Genomic DNA, 16,000 nt, shown 5'->3' with positions numbered 1-16,000 from the left:
CCCCCTGGGCTCCAGGCACCGCTCCACCACCGCAGGGACCACCTTCCCCAGCCCCTAGTGCTCCTGCTGGCCCGTGCTCTCAGGGGGCTGCTTCTTGGAGTCTGTGGTAGCACCCGGCGCTCCCGCGACCCTGTTCTTGAGGTGCTTGGACTGGGACAGTTTGCAGAGCGGGATGCCCAGGGGCGTCCTCATCTCCTCGCTCGTCTTCTGGCTCTCGGGCAGGGAGGGGAAGCGCTTGCCCGACGCTCTGGGGTGGCTGGGGGAGAGGTGGCCGGGCGCCGTGGGCTTGCTGGGGCCGAAGGCTTTGCTCTGCCAGTAGGGCTGGCTGCCTGCAATGGTCTGTTTGGGTTCTGCTCCGTCCAGTGTGTACTTGGTGGCCCCGAGGGGCTTCTCGTGCGTGGGGGAGCAGGAGACCTCCTTGCCCTGCTCTCTGCCCGCGGGGGTCCTGGGTCGGTAGCGATAGATGTGCGTCCCCTGTGTGTGACAGAGCAGAGGAAGAGGTGAGCTGTGGCTGTTGTGAGGGTGCTGCTCCCTGCAAGGGCGCCTCTGTGGCGTGGGCTTGGTCCTCATGGACAAATCCCTCTGGCACTTGGCGTACTCCCTTTCCCAAATTCTTCTCAGCAGCTCAAAACTACCTCAAGTCTTAACCGTGGCTGCTGCTCTGATTTCTTACTGTGGTAACACACAGTCCTGCACACGCAGTGCTTCAGCAGCCACTTCCCAAGCAGCCTGGAGGCTGTCCCGAGCCAAGTGCCTGCTGCCTGGAGATCCAGGATAAGGCACCTCAACACCTTCTCTCCAGCAGCAGCCTCAGCACCCGCCTTAATCATCTAAGCCCTCATATCAGGCACAGAGAGCATCCAGTCATCCAGACCCGAGCTGTGGGATTAGGTGACTGCCAAGATCAGATGAAAGGATGGAGGGCTGGGAGAGGAGGTGGGATGGGGAGACAACAGTGAGCTGCAACAGCGCTGTGGGGGCGGCTCTGATTAGCTGGGTTGAGACACACGTTTGGATCAGGTCTGAGCACCACTAATCTCAGTTCTGGACTGGGTAAGGCCGTAACACACGGCTGTGGTCACCAGATAGTTATCTCCTCTTTGGGTGTGCCTGCACCGCGACCGGGAGGTGTGACTGCAGATGCACCAGGCGAGATGGGATCTGGGGAGTGCAGGTGCTGATGGCAGGACGAGCTGGGGCCAGGAGGCTGCAGAGCTGGCTGTGCCAACCTGCCCAGCCTCTGCCATGGCCCTCGCTGTGCTGCCAGTGCCACATCTCCACCGAGCTGCTGGCATCAGCTCGGGGCTCAGCCACTTAGTCCCAGCATCCCAAAGGCCTCTTTGGTCCTGGAGCAGAAACTTCCTGTGTTGACCATGAGGGCTGTGTTAAAGCAGGTTATCTTAGGTAGTTTTAGATTGGTTTTATTAGATGTTTAAATTCAGTATTAAGGTCTGAGATGGCTTCAGGTGGGAAGGACTAAGGGTGATTTAGCTGCTACCCCTCTGAGCTCATCATGTACCTGACGTGGTGCACATAATGCCTGAGCTTGGGTGGTGGGTCCTGCAGCTCCTGACATGCTCTGGCTCTTGGAAAGAAGTTAAACCATGGCTTCCCCAAATATCCCACCCTAGGATTTGGCACCCCATCTCTCCCATCCAGGGGGAAAATGAGCCAGTGCTTGCTCAGGAGGGGCTGAATCTTGCTGGGTGCTGAGAATTCTCTGTAAGTCTTTGGGGAGACCCCGAGCTCTTTTAAATCAGCATTTCCTACAGATGTTGCCTATTTAGAAGGGATTGCCTCAGAACCCCAGGGCTGGCTGTGTTGTGGATGGATATGGCTTGGCCAGGGCTTTGAGGTGTGATGGTCTGAGCAGTGGAATTGTGGGAGGAGGAGGCTGGACTTGGTTTCCTTGTCATTGTGGGCACTCTTTGGGGAGAAGATTGAATAGAAGGGGCAAGAGTGGGGAGGATAGTGGTGAGGAATGGTTGATACTGTCAGGAGGACATGCTGCTGGGGTTGCACTGGGCTTCTGTGGTGCTGTGGTGTAACAACAGCCCGTCACTGGTCTGGAGAGAAGCCCCGCTGTGGGTTGGGAACACATCTATGCTGCACTTGGGAGCTGCACTTGGGCCCTGTGCCCAGTGGCTCCAACATTTGGGATGCAGTTTGGCAAGGAGGAGGCCGCTGTGGAACAGGTGTTGGTGCTGCTCATCCCTCCTGCCTGGCCCTCCACAGGTCATCGTCCAGCGCTCGCTCTCTGCCAAGAGCCTGAGTCACGCCAAGGCTGGCTCTGTCCTGGCCAGCTACCTGAAGATGCTGCCCCTGTTTGTCATCATCATGCCAGGGATGATCAGCAGGGTCCTGTACCCAGGTAAGAGCCTCCCAGGCAGCTGTGGAGCTGGTGGGATGGGGATTTTCCCTGTTGCTAAGGGATGAATGGGAGGGGACTTGTCTGGAAACCTTTGCTCTGCACAGACCTGGGGGCTCTGTTTTTGCACATGGGAGAAACTCTTCCCTGCACATCTCCAGCAGCTGAGCGCTGGCTTTCCTAACCCTGATGCTGTGTTAATTATCTGCCTCTCATCAAAGGGCCAGAACAAGTTCCTGCAGGAACACCAGCGTACCCGGCCACCCCGAGCAGGGTGGCACCTGGGACCTGGGTCACAGCATCAAAGGGCTCTGTGCTCCTTGCCCTGCAGGACCAGGGGGTATTTGATGTGTGAGGATTAAAGCTCTGAGCTCCCTGCCACTGGCTGGGAAGGCAGAAGCAAGTGGACTCTGGGATAGTAAATTTAATTCCCTGTAAATACAGATTAGATGCTCAGCCAGGGTACCCTCAGGCAGTTTCAGTGACTTCAGCTGCAGATTTAGCCCTGGGGGTTTGGATGCCCCAAAAACAGCGGGCGGGGAGCCTTGAGAAGCTGAAATGCTTGGCAGTGGTGCAAGAGGCTGCAGTGCTTGGGGGGAAACAGGGGATTGCCCCTGTGATTCCCCTGCCTGGAGAGGGTGATGCTGCAAGCCCTGGTGGGGATGCTGCTGTGCACCCCGTGCTCCAGCAGCGGGATTCTGGAGTGCACCCTGTGGAATTGCAGCACCCGTGCGGTGACAGGGTCTGGCGTCACCGGTGGATCAGCCACAAAGCTGCTGACTGTGGCACTCGCCCACAGAGGTTGCCGTCCCTGTTTCTCCGCTGTCTTGCTCTGCCTAATTATGTGTCCGAGCGCTTTTCCTTTGATGCTAATCGCCCTGGCAGGGTGCTGGAAAACAAGCCTGAGAAGGACACGCCTGCACGCACAGTCTGTCCCTGGCTGGGCATGGTGCTGTGGATGGGGCTCAGCGTGTCCAGGCACATCTGTACAGCTGTGCCCGGAGCCGCTCGGCTCCATCCCCATCCCCAGCGCTGTGGGATAGTCTTTAATTCCCAAAAACCTCTCCTTTACCAGGCTGTTCCCATTGCTAGACACCAAGACCTGTGGCACAGCCACCACCTTCCCAACCAGGAGCAGGTCTTGGGTAACTCCTACCCTTGCCACGTGCATGGTGTTATTCTGTATGGGAGGCCTGATCTTGGCATCTGGGACCTGACACCAAAGCTCGGGATGACACCACGCCTCGGCTCAGCTGGCTGGGTCACCTCTGGGTTTGCAGCCTTTGCAGGGTGGAGAAACACAAGGTCGTAGCAAAAAGTCCTACCTGGGTGGCACCGCTGGGGTAGGAGCTGTTGCCGTCCAGGATGGCGCGGGGCAGCACGCGCCTGATCTCCACGGCGTTGCTCCTCCTCTTCGCCACGTCCTCCACGCGGACGTGCTTCAGGGACGGGAGGCTGCCCAGGGGGCTGAGGAAGGTGCCCCGGCTGATGTGGGGGTCACTGAGCTTCCTCTGCACGGGAAGGATCTCCCCGTTGTGGGTGACGTCCGAGTTGGTTCTCCGGAGCGGCCCGTAGCGATCCCTCACCTCGAAGTACTCGTCTGAGATGGAGGAGGCGTTGGAGCGGCGGTAGCTGTGGTCGGCAGAGCTGCTGGAGTAGCTCTCCTGGTCACTGAGAGTGATGTACTCCTCTTCCTCCTCCTCCTCCTCTTCTCCCAGCCCGTTGTGGGAGCAGGGAGGCCCCTTGTCCTCCTGTGGCCCTGCCACGAGCCGGTCTGGCTGGAGGTGGGAGGTCTCCGTGGAAGCTCCGTTGGGTTTCTCCTCCCGCTCCTGCTTCACACCCGCGTGGTCGGCCAGGGGTGTCTGCGTGTCACCCTCCAGGGCAGTGCTGCTGTCACAGGTTGTAATGACTTTGGTCACGAGGACACCAACGGGGACGGTCCTCGGCTTTGGAACTGGTGGTTTGATGGCCTCCAGTGTCTCCTCCTGCGGCTTCAAGTGGTGGCCCAACGGTGAAGAGGCAAACGTTCCTGCTTGCTTCGTTGTCCAGCTGGTGCCTTCTATGTAGCTGGTAATGGGGGCTGTAGGGGCTTCCCTGGGGGGCTGTGGGATCTGTCTTTGGCAGGGGGGCAGCAGAGGTGGCTCTTGGTCTGAGTTTTTCTTGGCCTCCATCTCCCTGTTCTTCAGCATCTGCCGGTGCTGGGCGCTGGCCTGGGAGACGTCGCAGACTTTGATGCGGTTCATCTGCGAGAGCTTCACGTTCTTGATCTTGGGGTCAATAATGTTGATGTAGCCCAAGACTTCGCTCCCAGGCTCGGGGTCAGGCTCCACCCAGGTGGGCAGGTAGTCAAACATGTTGGCTTTCTCCAGATTCAGGAGGCCGGGGTGGATGAGTGGGGAGAGGTCTGCCACGTCCCCGTGCCGGTCGCCCCCCTGGCCCTCGGGCACGGCTTTGCCTTTGTTGTCTGCCTTCTGGTTTTTGTCCTGGTTCTCAGACGAAGTCTTGCTGATCTGGTCAGCGCTCTTGGCCTTCACCAGGGCGTATTTAGGGTTTATCAGCTTCTTCACCACGGCGTTGGCGGGCGTCACCGGCACGACCGAGGGCAGCGTTACGGGCTCGGGTTCGGGCTCTTCACCCATGGAGATGGACTTGAGGCTCACCCCCTTGGACATGAGGTAGAGCTCCTGGAACTGCTTGTCAAAAGCCTCCACCACTTGGCCCGAGAGGACTGTGATGACATTTCGGTCCGTCCTGGCTGCAGACCAGGTGAAGCTGGAACAGAAACACGTTGGAAACTGTCTGAGCACTCTCTGGTAAATAGCTCTCCTCTCCCCAACCCTGGCATTCCCTGGGGGATTGATGGTGCCAGCAGGGACATGATCTCACTGTAAACATTAATAATAATAATAACAGGATAGCCCTCATCACAAATTAGAGTGAAGGGCTGAAGTCTTGACCACAGTGGACTTGAAGTAAAAGGTATTTGCAGTAGGTCAGTCTTTCACTTTAGTGTTGGCTGCTTTTCCTTTCTCAGATTGGGCTAGTTAAGAAAAGCAACTCATAAATGGATGTGTTATTTGTTGTGGCCAGAAAGTAGGAAATGTTTCAGCTCCGTGTTTATAAAACTTATCTTTTAGAGCTGAGAAGCTGACTGGGGGTGATCTGTTTCTACCAAAGTGAGTTTTCTTTTGGACAAAATGGAAAATACTTTGGGTTGGAAATATTTAACTGGAAAAGCTGAGGTTTGTGTGAGAGTTGGGACTGGCTGTGGTGTGGTTTGGTGCTTTGGTCTTTCCTTGTGCTCACTGCATCCAGTGGCAGAAGCAATTGGTGTGTCCCACCACCTCTGAGAATGGCAGGTGTCCTCGACCTGTTGGTTTTGGGAGGTGGCGGGGACTCCTTGGGGCCCGTTCCAAATCTCCTTGCAAAGTCATCTCCCAGTTTAGGAGAAGAGGAGCAAGTCTGGGACGGGGTCCTGGGGCTGTGCTGGGCAGGCACCAGGATTTAGGCCATGTGGGTTTGTGACAATCCTTTGACCAACACCTCCGTGGGGCGGGCAAAAGGGCAGGAGGAGGCTGCTGATTACCTGTAGGATCCACACATGGCTCGATCCCCGTCCACGAACATGAACTTCTGGGCCAAAGCCCCTTTGAACTTGGTGGCCGAGCGCGTGAAGAACTCCGTACCCCCCGTGCTGCGGACGCGCAGGTTCTGCAGAGCAAAGGCAGGGCCGTGAGCAGGAGCAAAGGGCTGCTCTGAGAGCATCGTCCACCCCTCCATCAACGCCCCCCTGGGTGCTCCACCGCCCCTCCAAGGTGCAGAACGCTCTTCACGGGCGGCTCAGAGGAGGCCACAGCGACGGGGAGATAAAATAACTCTGGACTCGGCCTGGAGAATTTCCTGCTTTGCCCACGTGCTGGGCCGTGTTTTCCACCTCCTGAATTCCGTGCTGCCTGTGTCCATGGGTGAGCAGTGTGTGCTGGTGCTGCCAAGCACTCTCCATCCCCTGTGATCTGTGCAAATGCCACCCCGGGACAGGAGATCCCACTCCTCCTCCCCAGTGGGAGATGTGCAGGGGCTTTACATTCCCTTTCCTGTGCTCCCCAAATCTGAGTGGTTCGTCCTGGTTTTAGGGGTGAGTGGGGGGGAAAAAAAGGCAGTGGGGCAACATCTTTTCACCCCCAGGAAGTGAAACTCGGTGATGTGGGAGCAGGTCCCTGTGGAGGGGAGTGGGGTGTCCTCCCCCAGGGAGCCCAGGGACAGATGGGCAGCCCTGGCTGGCTGTGTCAAAATACTTCTCTATCTCCAGTCTGGCTTCTGGCTCCAGCGTCTCTGTGGAGGGCACTGCCACATTCCACAGTTACCAGATAGCATCTCCCACAGCAAATGGGCTCCCTTGGGTGGGGAGCAAATATTTTCTTATGAAAACACCTGCATTCCTCCTGTTCCTGCTGGGACGTTGGTCACGACATTGCTAGAGGCTCAGTGTCATCACTGGGTCATGCCCTCTATGGCTGGTTTATTGTGTGCTTTTCGTTTTGTTTTTGGGTTTGCGTTTTTTTTGTTGTTTTTTATAAAGAAAAGCACCAGAAATATTTGCCTTCCCCTCCTCCAGCCTTTCTCATCTGCTTTCCTGGGCTCTCCTCTCTGTCTGTAGACCACAATCAGGAACAGCCCAGGGGCTCTCCCACTCCCCCATGCCTGGCAGGAGGGACAGTGATTCAGCGTTGATTTTAGCATGATGTGAAAGCAAAGGCTTTTCTGGCCGTGTTTCCAGGGCAGATTCACGGACTGAGCAGAGAAGTTTGTGGGGTTTTTGGTTGCATTTGTTTTTTTTCTTAACATTTTTGCCTTTTTGCCTGGTGTGTCTGGGGGGATGTGGGTGCTGAGCATCCCAGTTCCTGTGGGTGTGCAGCAGCACTGGTGGTGCTGGGGGCTGGCTGGAAAGCAGGCTGGGCTAGGAATTCTTATCCCTATCCTGTGTTATCCCTACACGTGGTGCTGCTGAGATTGGTCGTGCCCAGGGTGCACGAACTTGTACCCCAAAAGGCTTTGCTCTCTGCCCATCGCCAGCCTTGGGTGTTGATCCCTCCCTCTTGGAGCTGACACTTTGCCCAAACTCAGGGAGCTGCCTGGGTGGGCTTTTCTCAAGTAACACCCAGGGATCGACCCTCCCTGGTGCCAGCCCCCTTTCCTTCCAGCTCCTGGTATATCTCTTGTGCCAGGGTGAGTGCCTGGTGGGATGGCCTGGGTGAATCACTCCCCAGGCACTCACCCTTGCTCAACGAAGCGACCTCCTTGCCCAAGCCAATTACTAATTGCCAAGCAAAGGCCCCGAGATAACGAGGGATGTTTTGTTATCATCTCCCAGACTCTGCCCTACTTTCCTGGCCGCCTCCTTCCCCTGCTGCCTCCCGTGCCAGCAAACCGGCTGCAACGTGTGGCAAATCCCAACTTCCAGACATTTGCCGAGCTCTGCAGATGTTCTCCTGCTTTTCCAGTCCTGCCACCGGGCTGCTAATGCAGGAAAACACCGGAGTGCGTCAGCGCTGGCTTTTCTGGTCTCGGAGCGGCGGCAGCCTGCGGGATCCAAGGCTCTGGGATCTCCCAAACAGGGAGTTTGGGTGCAGGGAAAAGCTTTCAAGCTGGGCTGGCGAGCACAGGGAGGCTTGGCCAGCCTGGTGCTCTCGGCTCCCAGCATGGGGGTCCCTGAGCCCCGGCGTGTCCCACCTCACTCCAGCCAGGTGCGAGGGTTCCTGCGTGTTCCTGCCCGGCCAGGGGTTCGCCCTCACCGTGAGCAAACCTGGCGAGCCTGCCCAGGCAGGGGCCTTCCCCGCAGCCATTTGGCAGCCGGCGCACGGCCCGCTGACGTCAGGAGCAGAAACATCACTTTTCTGCCAAGCAGCGGGCGAGGCCGAGCGACTCAGGGCTGGAGAGGGGCGTCTGCAGGCCCCGAGCCAAACTGCTGGGCTGCTGCGCTCTGTTTGCAGCTGATGCTGGCAAGGGGGGTGCTGTGCCCAGAGGAGAGCCTGGAACTCTGTGTCCTGGGGCTGGAGTGAGGGCCCCCACTGTGGGTGCTGCTCCTGAGGCTGATACATCCCCCCCATCCTCTCCTCTGCCCCTTCATCTTCCTCTGCCTTTGCAGCAAAACCCCGATAGGTGATTTTTCTCTGCGCCCCCTGCATGCACAGGGATGTGTAAGGAGAATCTTAGAATCCCTGAACGGTTTGGGTTGGAAGAGACCTTAAAGCTCATCTCATTCCAACTCCCTGCCGTGGGCAGGGACACTTTCTACTACACCAAATTGCTCCAAGCCACATCCAACCTGGCCCCTTGGCTTCAGGACACTTTGAGCTGGGGACCGACCCATGCGCTGCCAGACATCCCCTCTTCTGCTTTTCCTTCCCTGGTTTTACACAGGATTTATGCACAGCAGCTGTTCCATGTGCATCCACCAGCACTCCAGGGCTGGTGAGCACGGCGTGTGTGGGCAGATGAGTCCCACCGGTGTGTGCTGCCCTGCACGGACGGGAGCACCGAGGGCATCCTCGGCAGCTGCCGGGGCCGCAGGCAGCGTGGGTGCCTCCCTGCTCTGCTCCCGGCCCTGTGCAGGGGCGGAGGCTCCGGAAAAGGGGAAAATCGAGTTTTTTAATTCCAGCCTCTGGCTTGCGGGAGAGCCCGACAGCGAGAGAACCGGCCGGCGGTTGCTCCTGCCCGTCCTGCCCCTGGGGCAGCAGCAGGAGCGGGGCTGCCAATGGCACAGATCCGGCCCTGGCACGGCATCTGCTGCTCCTTCCCTCTCGCCAGCCTGTTCCCCAGGAGATGCTGAGCTCGCAGGTTTGCCGTGAGCTTTGCAGTGCCCTGTGTGACTTGTGCCCGCTCGCGTGGGGCTGCATCTCCCCAAACATCCCTCTGCCCCAGTTCCAGCACTGGGCTGGGTACCAGCAGCCCCCTGGGATTCCTGCACTGAGCTTTGCTGGGTGGAAATCCATGTCCCTGTCTCTTATCCATTCCCCTCTATCCTGCTGCTCATGGATTAGGGCATCACCTTCAGCTTTGACTACAGGAGAAATGGACTAAACTCATCTGGCACTGTCCAAAGTTCGGGGGCTGTGATTCCCCGAGACAGGAGGGAGCAGAGCAGATAACTCTGGTTATCTCCCTGCATTGGAGAGGTTTCCCAGCTCGGACCCCTCGGACCATCCTCACCTTTAGGTGCCCAGCGTGCATGTGGGCTCGGTCGCACATCTGCAGGAAGTGCTTCACGTTGGTCTCATCCAGAATGATGTAGACCCCCACTTTCCTCTTGAATCCTGCGTCCAGGAGGTCCTTGAAGATGTCTACATCAGTGAACATATCCATGACCACCGCGATGACCTGGAGAGGGGAGAGGAGAGATGAGCCTGGGCAGCAGGGCCGGGGACAGCACAAGGTATGGTCGGTGCTTGTTCTGTGAGAGATGAGGCAATGCCATCTCTGTAGGAGGCTGGGGTTTCATGTAGGGGAGCCCAGGATCCCCTCTCAGCTCCAGCCAGCCCGAGGGTGGAAAGCAGGAGCCCCTAGTCCCATTCCTTTGCTGTCACTGTGGGAGGTTTGATCTCCACAAAATGTGCGGATGTGGCACTGGGGGACACAGTTCAGTGGTGAACATGGCAGTGCTGGGTTAGTGATTTGGCTCGATGGTCTTAGATGTTTTTTTCACCCAAAACAATCCTGTGATTCCAGTGGTGGCCCACAGCATAATATACTCAGGAAAAATTGGTTGCTGAGGGAGAATCTGACTTTCCTGCCTGTAACGAGCTCCACAAATTTCAGAGTCCAGTTTCTGGCTGAGAAGTTTGGTGTCCCTTTGCTATCAACATTGCAGGGAGCACCAGAAGGGGAGACCTCTGATTTAATGATCACAGAATCACCAGGGTTGAAAAAGACCTCTAGGATCATCGAGTCCAACCATTAAATGATGGGTCTGTCTGTCCGAGGGCACGTTGTGTGGGGTGGTCTCACTGCCCAGCCTGGGGTGCTGCTCCAGCTGCACAACATCCCTCCTCCCTCCCGGGATTTGGACTTCCTGGAGGTGGCATTGCCCGTGGCAGCGAGCAGCAGTGGTGCTGTGTGAGATATGGCAGGAAAAGGGGCTGGAGGCAGCTGCCTGCAGCCCAGCTGAGCATCCTGGGGCAGCCCCACAGGGATGGCTGCCTCCCCTCACCCCAGGGGAGCAGCAAGTCATTGTCCCATGGTTGGAAGCGTGTCAGTGCTCCCACCTCTGTGGCTGTTCCTGGAAGGTGCCCTGGCTTGGGAAGATGGGTGCTCCCAGCCCTTTGCTCTTCCAGGAGGGCTCTGCTGGCAGTGGCACGAGGCTGAGCCGGGGAGGACACCAGTGTGGGAGCGTGAGGTGACACGGGTAGACCCTGGGATACTCCTCCCTCGGGAAGGAAGGGATCGGGATTGGTGCTGGGCACTTGAACATTCAAACACATCCAGTCTGGAGCTCTCAAAGCACCAAGCTGCCTTTTAATTAGGTTTGTGCCACAGGACAACCTGGAGAGCTTTAATTAAGCAGAGGATCGAGCGTTATGACAGTGCTGGCTCTTCCTTTTCTGCAGGCAATGGGGTGAGGAGCGAGGCTGTGTGTGGAGCCCCAGCCCTGCTGTCTCTGGTGCTGCCCTGGCCTCCCCAGCCCTGTTTTGGGAAGTGCCAAGGGAGGACTTTATGGCTCTGCCACTCGATTTTAACTGAATTCCCATTTATCCTCAAGGTGGGTTTGGTGGCAGATGGTTTGCCAAACCCAGGCAGGGGTTAATCTGCAAGGAACGGAGCTCTGTCTGCTCCGGAGCAGCGACATCCTCTGTGCTATTTGTGTTCCAGCTTGGGGAGTGGGACTGTCTGTGCCATCCAACTGTGGGAAGAGAGCTGGGCACCCTTGTCCCTGTCACCTCTACCAGGGCAGCGCTCCTTGCAAGGACCTCTCCTTTCTCCAAATCCCCTTGCCAAGGGCACCCCAGGAAGCTTTGCCATCCCTTTGCCATTCATACGGAAGATGCAGAGGAAATCAGCCCCAAATCTACAGCTGGATGCTCCCAGTGCCCACCAGGGGGATGCTTCTCTTCCCGGGGTCCCAGGAGCTGCCAGGATCCACTGGATACAGCAGATGGGCAGGTCCCAAACCCACGAGGAGTGGTGAGCATGGCATCCCCCCAGACACCAGGTAAGTGCTGTTGGGATCCTTTGGAGCAGCTTTGATGAGCACCGCAGGATCATGTTTTATAGAGGAAGTTGCAGCTCTTTATTAGCTCACTCTGAATCATCAGATAATGAGTTTTGGGGCACACCACGTGGGCATTTAATAAATTAGGCAGGCACCAAGACACAATTAGAGGAAGCGTGTTGGGATGGAGGAGAGGTGGGACAAGTAACATTAATAATTGCTCTCCCCTGTCGACCCTTTCATCCAGGAATGGAGGAAGGTTTTGTAAACAGTAATTAATAGGGCCTCCCAACCTTCACTGGAAGTTGCTCAGGGTAATTATATCACCACAATCCCAACCTGGAACCTCAGGTGCAGAGAGGAGGTCAGAGTCGCTGCTCCCTCCAGTGGCTTTGGGCCAAGGTCAGTGTTTCAGCCTGCTCTGGTTACTGGTCAGACAGAGCCAAAATTTAGAGAAGAGGAGAGGAAGCCTTCCTACACATCACAGAATCATTTGAGGTTGGAAAAGACCTCCAAGATCATCAAGCCCAGCCTGTAACCCATCCTCACCTTGTCCCCCAGCCCAGAGCACTGAGTGCCATGGCCAGTCCTTCCTTGGACACCTCCAGGGATGGGGACTCCAAACCTCCCTGGACAGCCCCTTCCAATGCCTGACAACCCTTTCCATGGAGAAATTCCTCCTGATGTCCATCCTGTGAGCTTTGCAGACTGAGGGGATCTGCAGCGAGGAAGAGATGGCTGTACCATGGCAGGACCTGGTGAAGGTCTCCAGGGTGAAGCCTGGTGGGTGCATCACATCCCTGACCACCTCTGTTTGTTGGCCACAAAGATGGGGACTTTCAGGGAGAGCCAGGGACATGGCCACAGGATCCTGCCTCTCTTCTCTCCCCTTTATTCCCAGAAAGAGGAGAGGATCATTTGCATCTCCCTGCCTGGCACGCCTGGATTCGAGGCTCTGAACTCAGCTGTGTTTGATCTCATCCCTGCAAGCAACAGGGTCCATCTGCACCCTCAGAGCAGCCCCCCGTGCCAGCTCTCTGCTTCCTCACCCCAGCTCTGCCTGCAGGACCTTCCTAGAACCAGCAGCTCTCACATGGGATCTGAACTTTCCTCGGCTGGGACCTGTCAGGGGACTTTGCTCTTCTGGCCACGGGACAGCAACTCCTGCAGCGGGGTTTGGGGTTCAGCACCTGGGAACATTTCAGACTGAGGATCTGGGACAATGCCTGGAGCAAGGGTCATCCTCTGGGATGTAACAGTGAACCTCTCCGAGGTCTGTGCCCCTTTGCTGGTGGATGAAGAGCACTGCTGGTGTCTGGTGGGAATGGGACAATTCGGCAGGGATCTCCCCAGGGAGGACAGAGTGTATGGCCAGCCCTGTGTGACATCAGCAGGACAGTCCCTCTGTCCACTCTCAGCTTCTCAGCCGAACTCTTTCACCTCTGAACTGCCATGAAGACCTTAAGCCTTGGCTAAAATCAGCAGGCACAGAAGAGGTGGTCTATGCCAGTGTCCCCCACCCTTAGGAGCACCCACAAGTGGTCCCCTGGGCTCCGAGGTGTGACAGCATGTTCAGCTGCAGTGACCGTGGTCCCTGAATGTGGGGTGGGAGACCATGAAAGAACCCTCATGCCAGATCCCACAACTCCTGCCATCCCCAGACCCTGCAGGATGAAGCACTCACCCATCTCTGTGTTTCCCGGGGTGCCACAAGCTCCAAGCAGGCTCTCCTGCGTGTCACCAGTGGTGTCACCCCGCCTCATCCCACCGGCAGGGACCACCCGGACCAGGAGGCAGCTCTGCTGCCCAGCCCTGCTCAGGGGGCATCAAGGTGCTGGTGATGATCACAGCAGCATCAACCACGGCCCTGTGGCTTGGAGAGGCTCCCAGGGGAGGTGGGGATGTGCAGCTGCCTGACTCAGCCACCGTGGGATGACTCAGGAGGTGCTGCTGGCGTGGGGGCAGGTGGGAAGCCGTGAGTAGGCAAAGCCAGGCGGGAGCCGCAAGGCCGAGTCAGAGGCAGCTGGAAAGACCCGGGGATGAGACATTATTTGTTGTGGGATGGTTCTCCCATTCTCCAGCCCTGCCTTCCCTTTGCCCTCACTGCAAAGCGCTTTGGTGGGGAAAATGTCACAGGTAAGGACAGGTCACTCTGACTTTTGTGAGGTGACAGGGGCCAGAGATGGCTCCTGCCCACAACCCCATCAGCCTTTCCTGTAAGCTGGATGCCTTGGATGTGTCAGGAGATTAGTTTTCCTGCCTGAGCTGGGGCTCTTCGTGCTCAGACCTCTGGTCCCGTGGCCCTGGAGAAGCTCTGATGGCTGCATGTCACCAGGTTTCCCTCTCTCCTGCTAGGATCTACAAACCCCAGCCCTGTTCCTGGAGAAGCCAGGTGGACCTGATGCATCCCAGCCTGTCTCTCTCTGCTCCATAGCCACCCTGGCAGTGTCTCCCTGTTTTCCTGCTGAAGCATCGCCTGGGTTGGGATACTCCTTCCTTGGAGCTCTCGCAGTATTGGACGCACAGAACTCAAAGAGCTTCAAAGCACCGAGAAACCAGCAGGTCCTGACCCCTTCTGCACTTCCCAGCTGGGACTGGATCACTGGAAAATACCAGCAACCTCTGTGTGCCACCACCAGCCTTCAACACATGCCATCATCTCCCTCCTTCCGTGGTCCTCCTGCCCTTTGACACCGGCCTGACCCCATTGCTCACGCACCCCCACTCCCTTGGCTGGATGACACAGGGAGGACAAGTCTCAACCCAAACCCCTTCAGCATCTGCCCAGCCTTGTCCTGCTCACCAGCTCATCGTTTTCCTCTGGAAGCCAGGATGAGGCCAGCTTGGAGCAGCACAGCTCTCTTGGGCAAAGCTCGACCCTCGTGTGTGTCAGTGCCAGGCCAGAGGCTGTGGCTGTGTCGCCCCAGGGCTGCACTGGGTCTCGGGGCCGTGGGCTGGACAGACAGTGGACACAAGGACAGAGGCCAGACCATGACCCTTGGGTCGTGTGCCAAACAGCCAGATTGTGACCCCAGGTCCCTGCGTGCTGCCACGTGCTGTCACCCTGGGAACAGCAACTGTGGGGTGCCTGGGACTGCGGCCTCGCAGCTCGACCCGTTTTTCTCCACAGCGATTTTCCCCACAGCCCTGCAGGGACCCTGGGATTAACGACGCGCCCACACGGACCATGGGAAGGGTTGTGTTGCTCTCAGGGAGCGTTGGAGCAGAGGAACAGCATCCTCAGCGAGACCTGATCCCCAAACATCGGTTCCACGGAGAAACCCGAACGGATGCCCGCGCTGCCTTTGCTTGGGCATGGACAGGCACCACCCGGCAGGGCAGGACCTCCAGCAGGACGCCCTGGGGCACGTCCTGCCCCGTGCCCGCGGCGCACCTCACCTTCTGAGCCTGGCAGATCATCTTCCTCACCACCTCCTTGATGTGTGCCTGCCCCTCGATGGGTGGCTGCATGTAGACGGTGGCGCGGGTGACCCCGCGGTAGGCGATGGTCTCGGGCCAGCCCAGGTCCAGCTGCGGGATGGAGCGGTCGGACCTCTGGGGCCAGTACTCCAGGGAAGGAGCCACGTCCTGCTCGTCCCCCTGGCTCTTGCCATCCCCTTCGCTGCCCCCCGCGCTGCTGCCGTGGCGCGGGATGTACTCGGAGCCGGGGTCGTACGTCTCCAGCGTGTCCAGGATCTTCTTGAGCTCCAGCTCGGAGAGGAAGTCCCTGATGTTCTCCCTCTTCAGGACCTCGTAGAAGGCGTCTCGGCCGCGGGAGGCCAGCGCCTCCAGGGCCAGGCGCTGCTCCTCGCTGTAGAAGAACTCGGGCTTGGACTCGCTGGACCTCCAGTTGACGTGGCTGTCGTCCAGGCACTGCACCTGGGAGAAAGCCATGGTGACCGCGAGCCTCTCCCGGGGGAGCTCTGTGCCCCCAGCGAGCGCCGGATGTCGGCAATAAATAAGGAATTAATTATTCTCCAGTCTTTAAACACGCAATTCCCTTCACTTCGCCCTCCCTGGCTCGACGGGCAGCTTGGGAAAGGCACCGCTCCCTTTTCGAACGGCTCCTGCCGCGCCGGAGCTCTTCTCTGCCGGGGAGGAGGATTTGGTTTCTGGCTCGCTCCCGGCTCCGCTGGGTGAGAGGGCTCCAGGCAAGATAAACACGGAGCTTCCCACGGCCGGGGCTGTGTGACGGGGCAGAGACAGCCCCAGGTGCGTGAGCACCACCGGGAAGATCCTTCACCTCCGAGTCCACGCTCTCCTCATTCTCCGCTCTCCCAAGACAACGCTAACGGACGAAATAAAAAGTGTTAAAAAGAAACGAAAAGTGGCTCAGTGAAGGGCAGCGAGAAGCAGGATTTCTCGGCCGAGACGCCGTCCCTGGTTATCCCCCCTGGAGCAGCGGGTCAGCCCGTGGGTCCCGCGGC

The 16,000-nt window shown here is 58.0% G+C and overlaps 2 protein-coding genes across 2 annotated transcripts in view; one reads left to right on the top strand and one right to left on the bottom strand.

Moving 5' to 3' along the window:
- SLC5A10 (solute carrier family 5 member 10) overlaps window positions 1-16,000 on the top strand; it is a 38,403-nt gene that overhangs the window by 15,195 nt on the left and 7,208 nt on the right. Inside the window, 1 exon segment of the mRNA XM_050317281.1 lies at window positions 2,236-2,371. Coding sequence (XP_050173238.1) covers window positions 2,236-2,371 — 136 coding nt within the window.
- On the bottom strand, window positions 55-15,695 carry FAM83G (family with sequence similarity 83 member G). Its single transcript, XM_050317280.1, has 5 exons — window positions 14,973-15,695; window positions 9,578-9,745; window positions 5,955-6,079; window positions 3,694-5,140; window positions 55-474 (listed from the first exon to the last, which is right to left on the bottom strand). Exons 1-5 carry the CDS (start codon window positions 15,465-15,467, stop codon window positions 55-57), a joined length of 2,655 nt encoding a protein of 884 aa, XP_050173237.1. The 5' UTR covers window positions 15,468-15,695.

Source organism: Myiozetetes cayanensis, unplaced genomic scaffold, assembly GCF_022539395.1.
Source record: "Myiozetetes cayanensis isolate MyiCay16 unplaced genomic scaffold, myiCay2020 scf20-37, whole genome shotgun sequence".
In the NCBI taxonomy this organism is placed as follows: domain Eukaryota; kingdom Metazoa; phylum Chordata; class Aves; order Passeriformes; family Tyrannidae; genus Myiozetetes; species Myiozetetes cayanensis.
The sequence above is the reverse complement of the archived record's forward strand: the minus strand, read 5'-3'. Positions and strand labels throughout refer to the sequence as shown.

What these genes read in the sequence shown, in the direction of transcription:
- FAM83G (XM_050317280.1), bottom strand. Translation starts at nt 15,467, where the DNA reads ATGGCTTTCTCCCAGGTGCAGTGCCTGGACGACAGCCACGTCAACTGG. An exon ending in TGATCTGCCAGGCTCAGAAG is followed by an intron (nt 9,746 to 14,972) that starts GTGAGGTGCGCC and finishes TCCCCTCTCCAG; the next exon opens with GTCATCGCGGTGGTCATGGA. An exon ending in TGCACGCTGGGCACCTAAAG is followed by an intron (nt 6,080 to 9,577) that starts GTGAGGATGGTC and finishes TTTGCTCTGCAG; the next exon opens with AACCTGCGCGTCCGCAGCAC.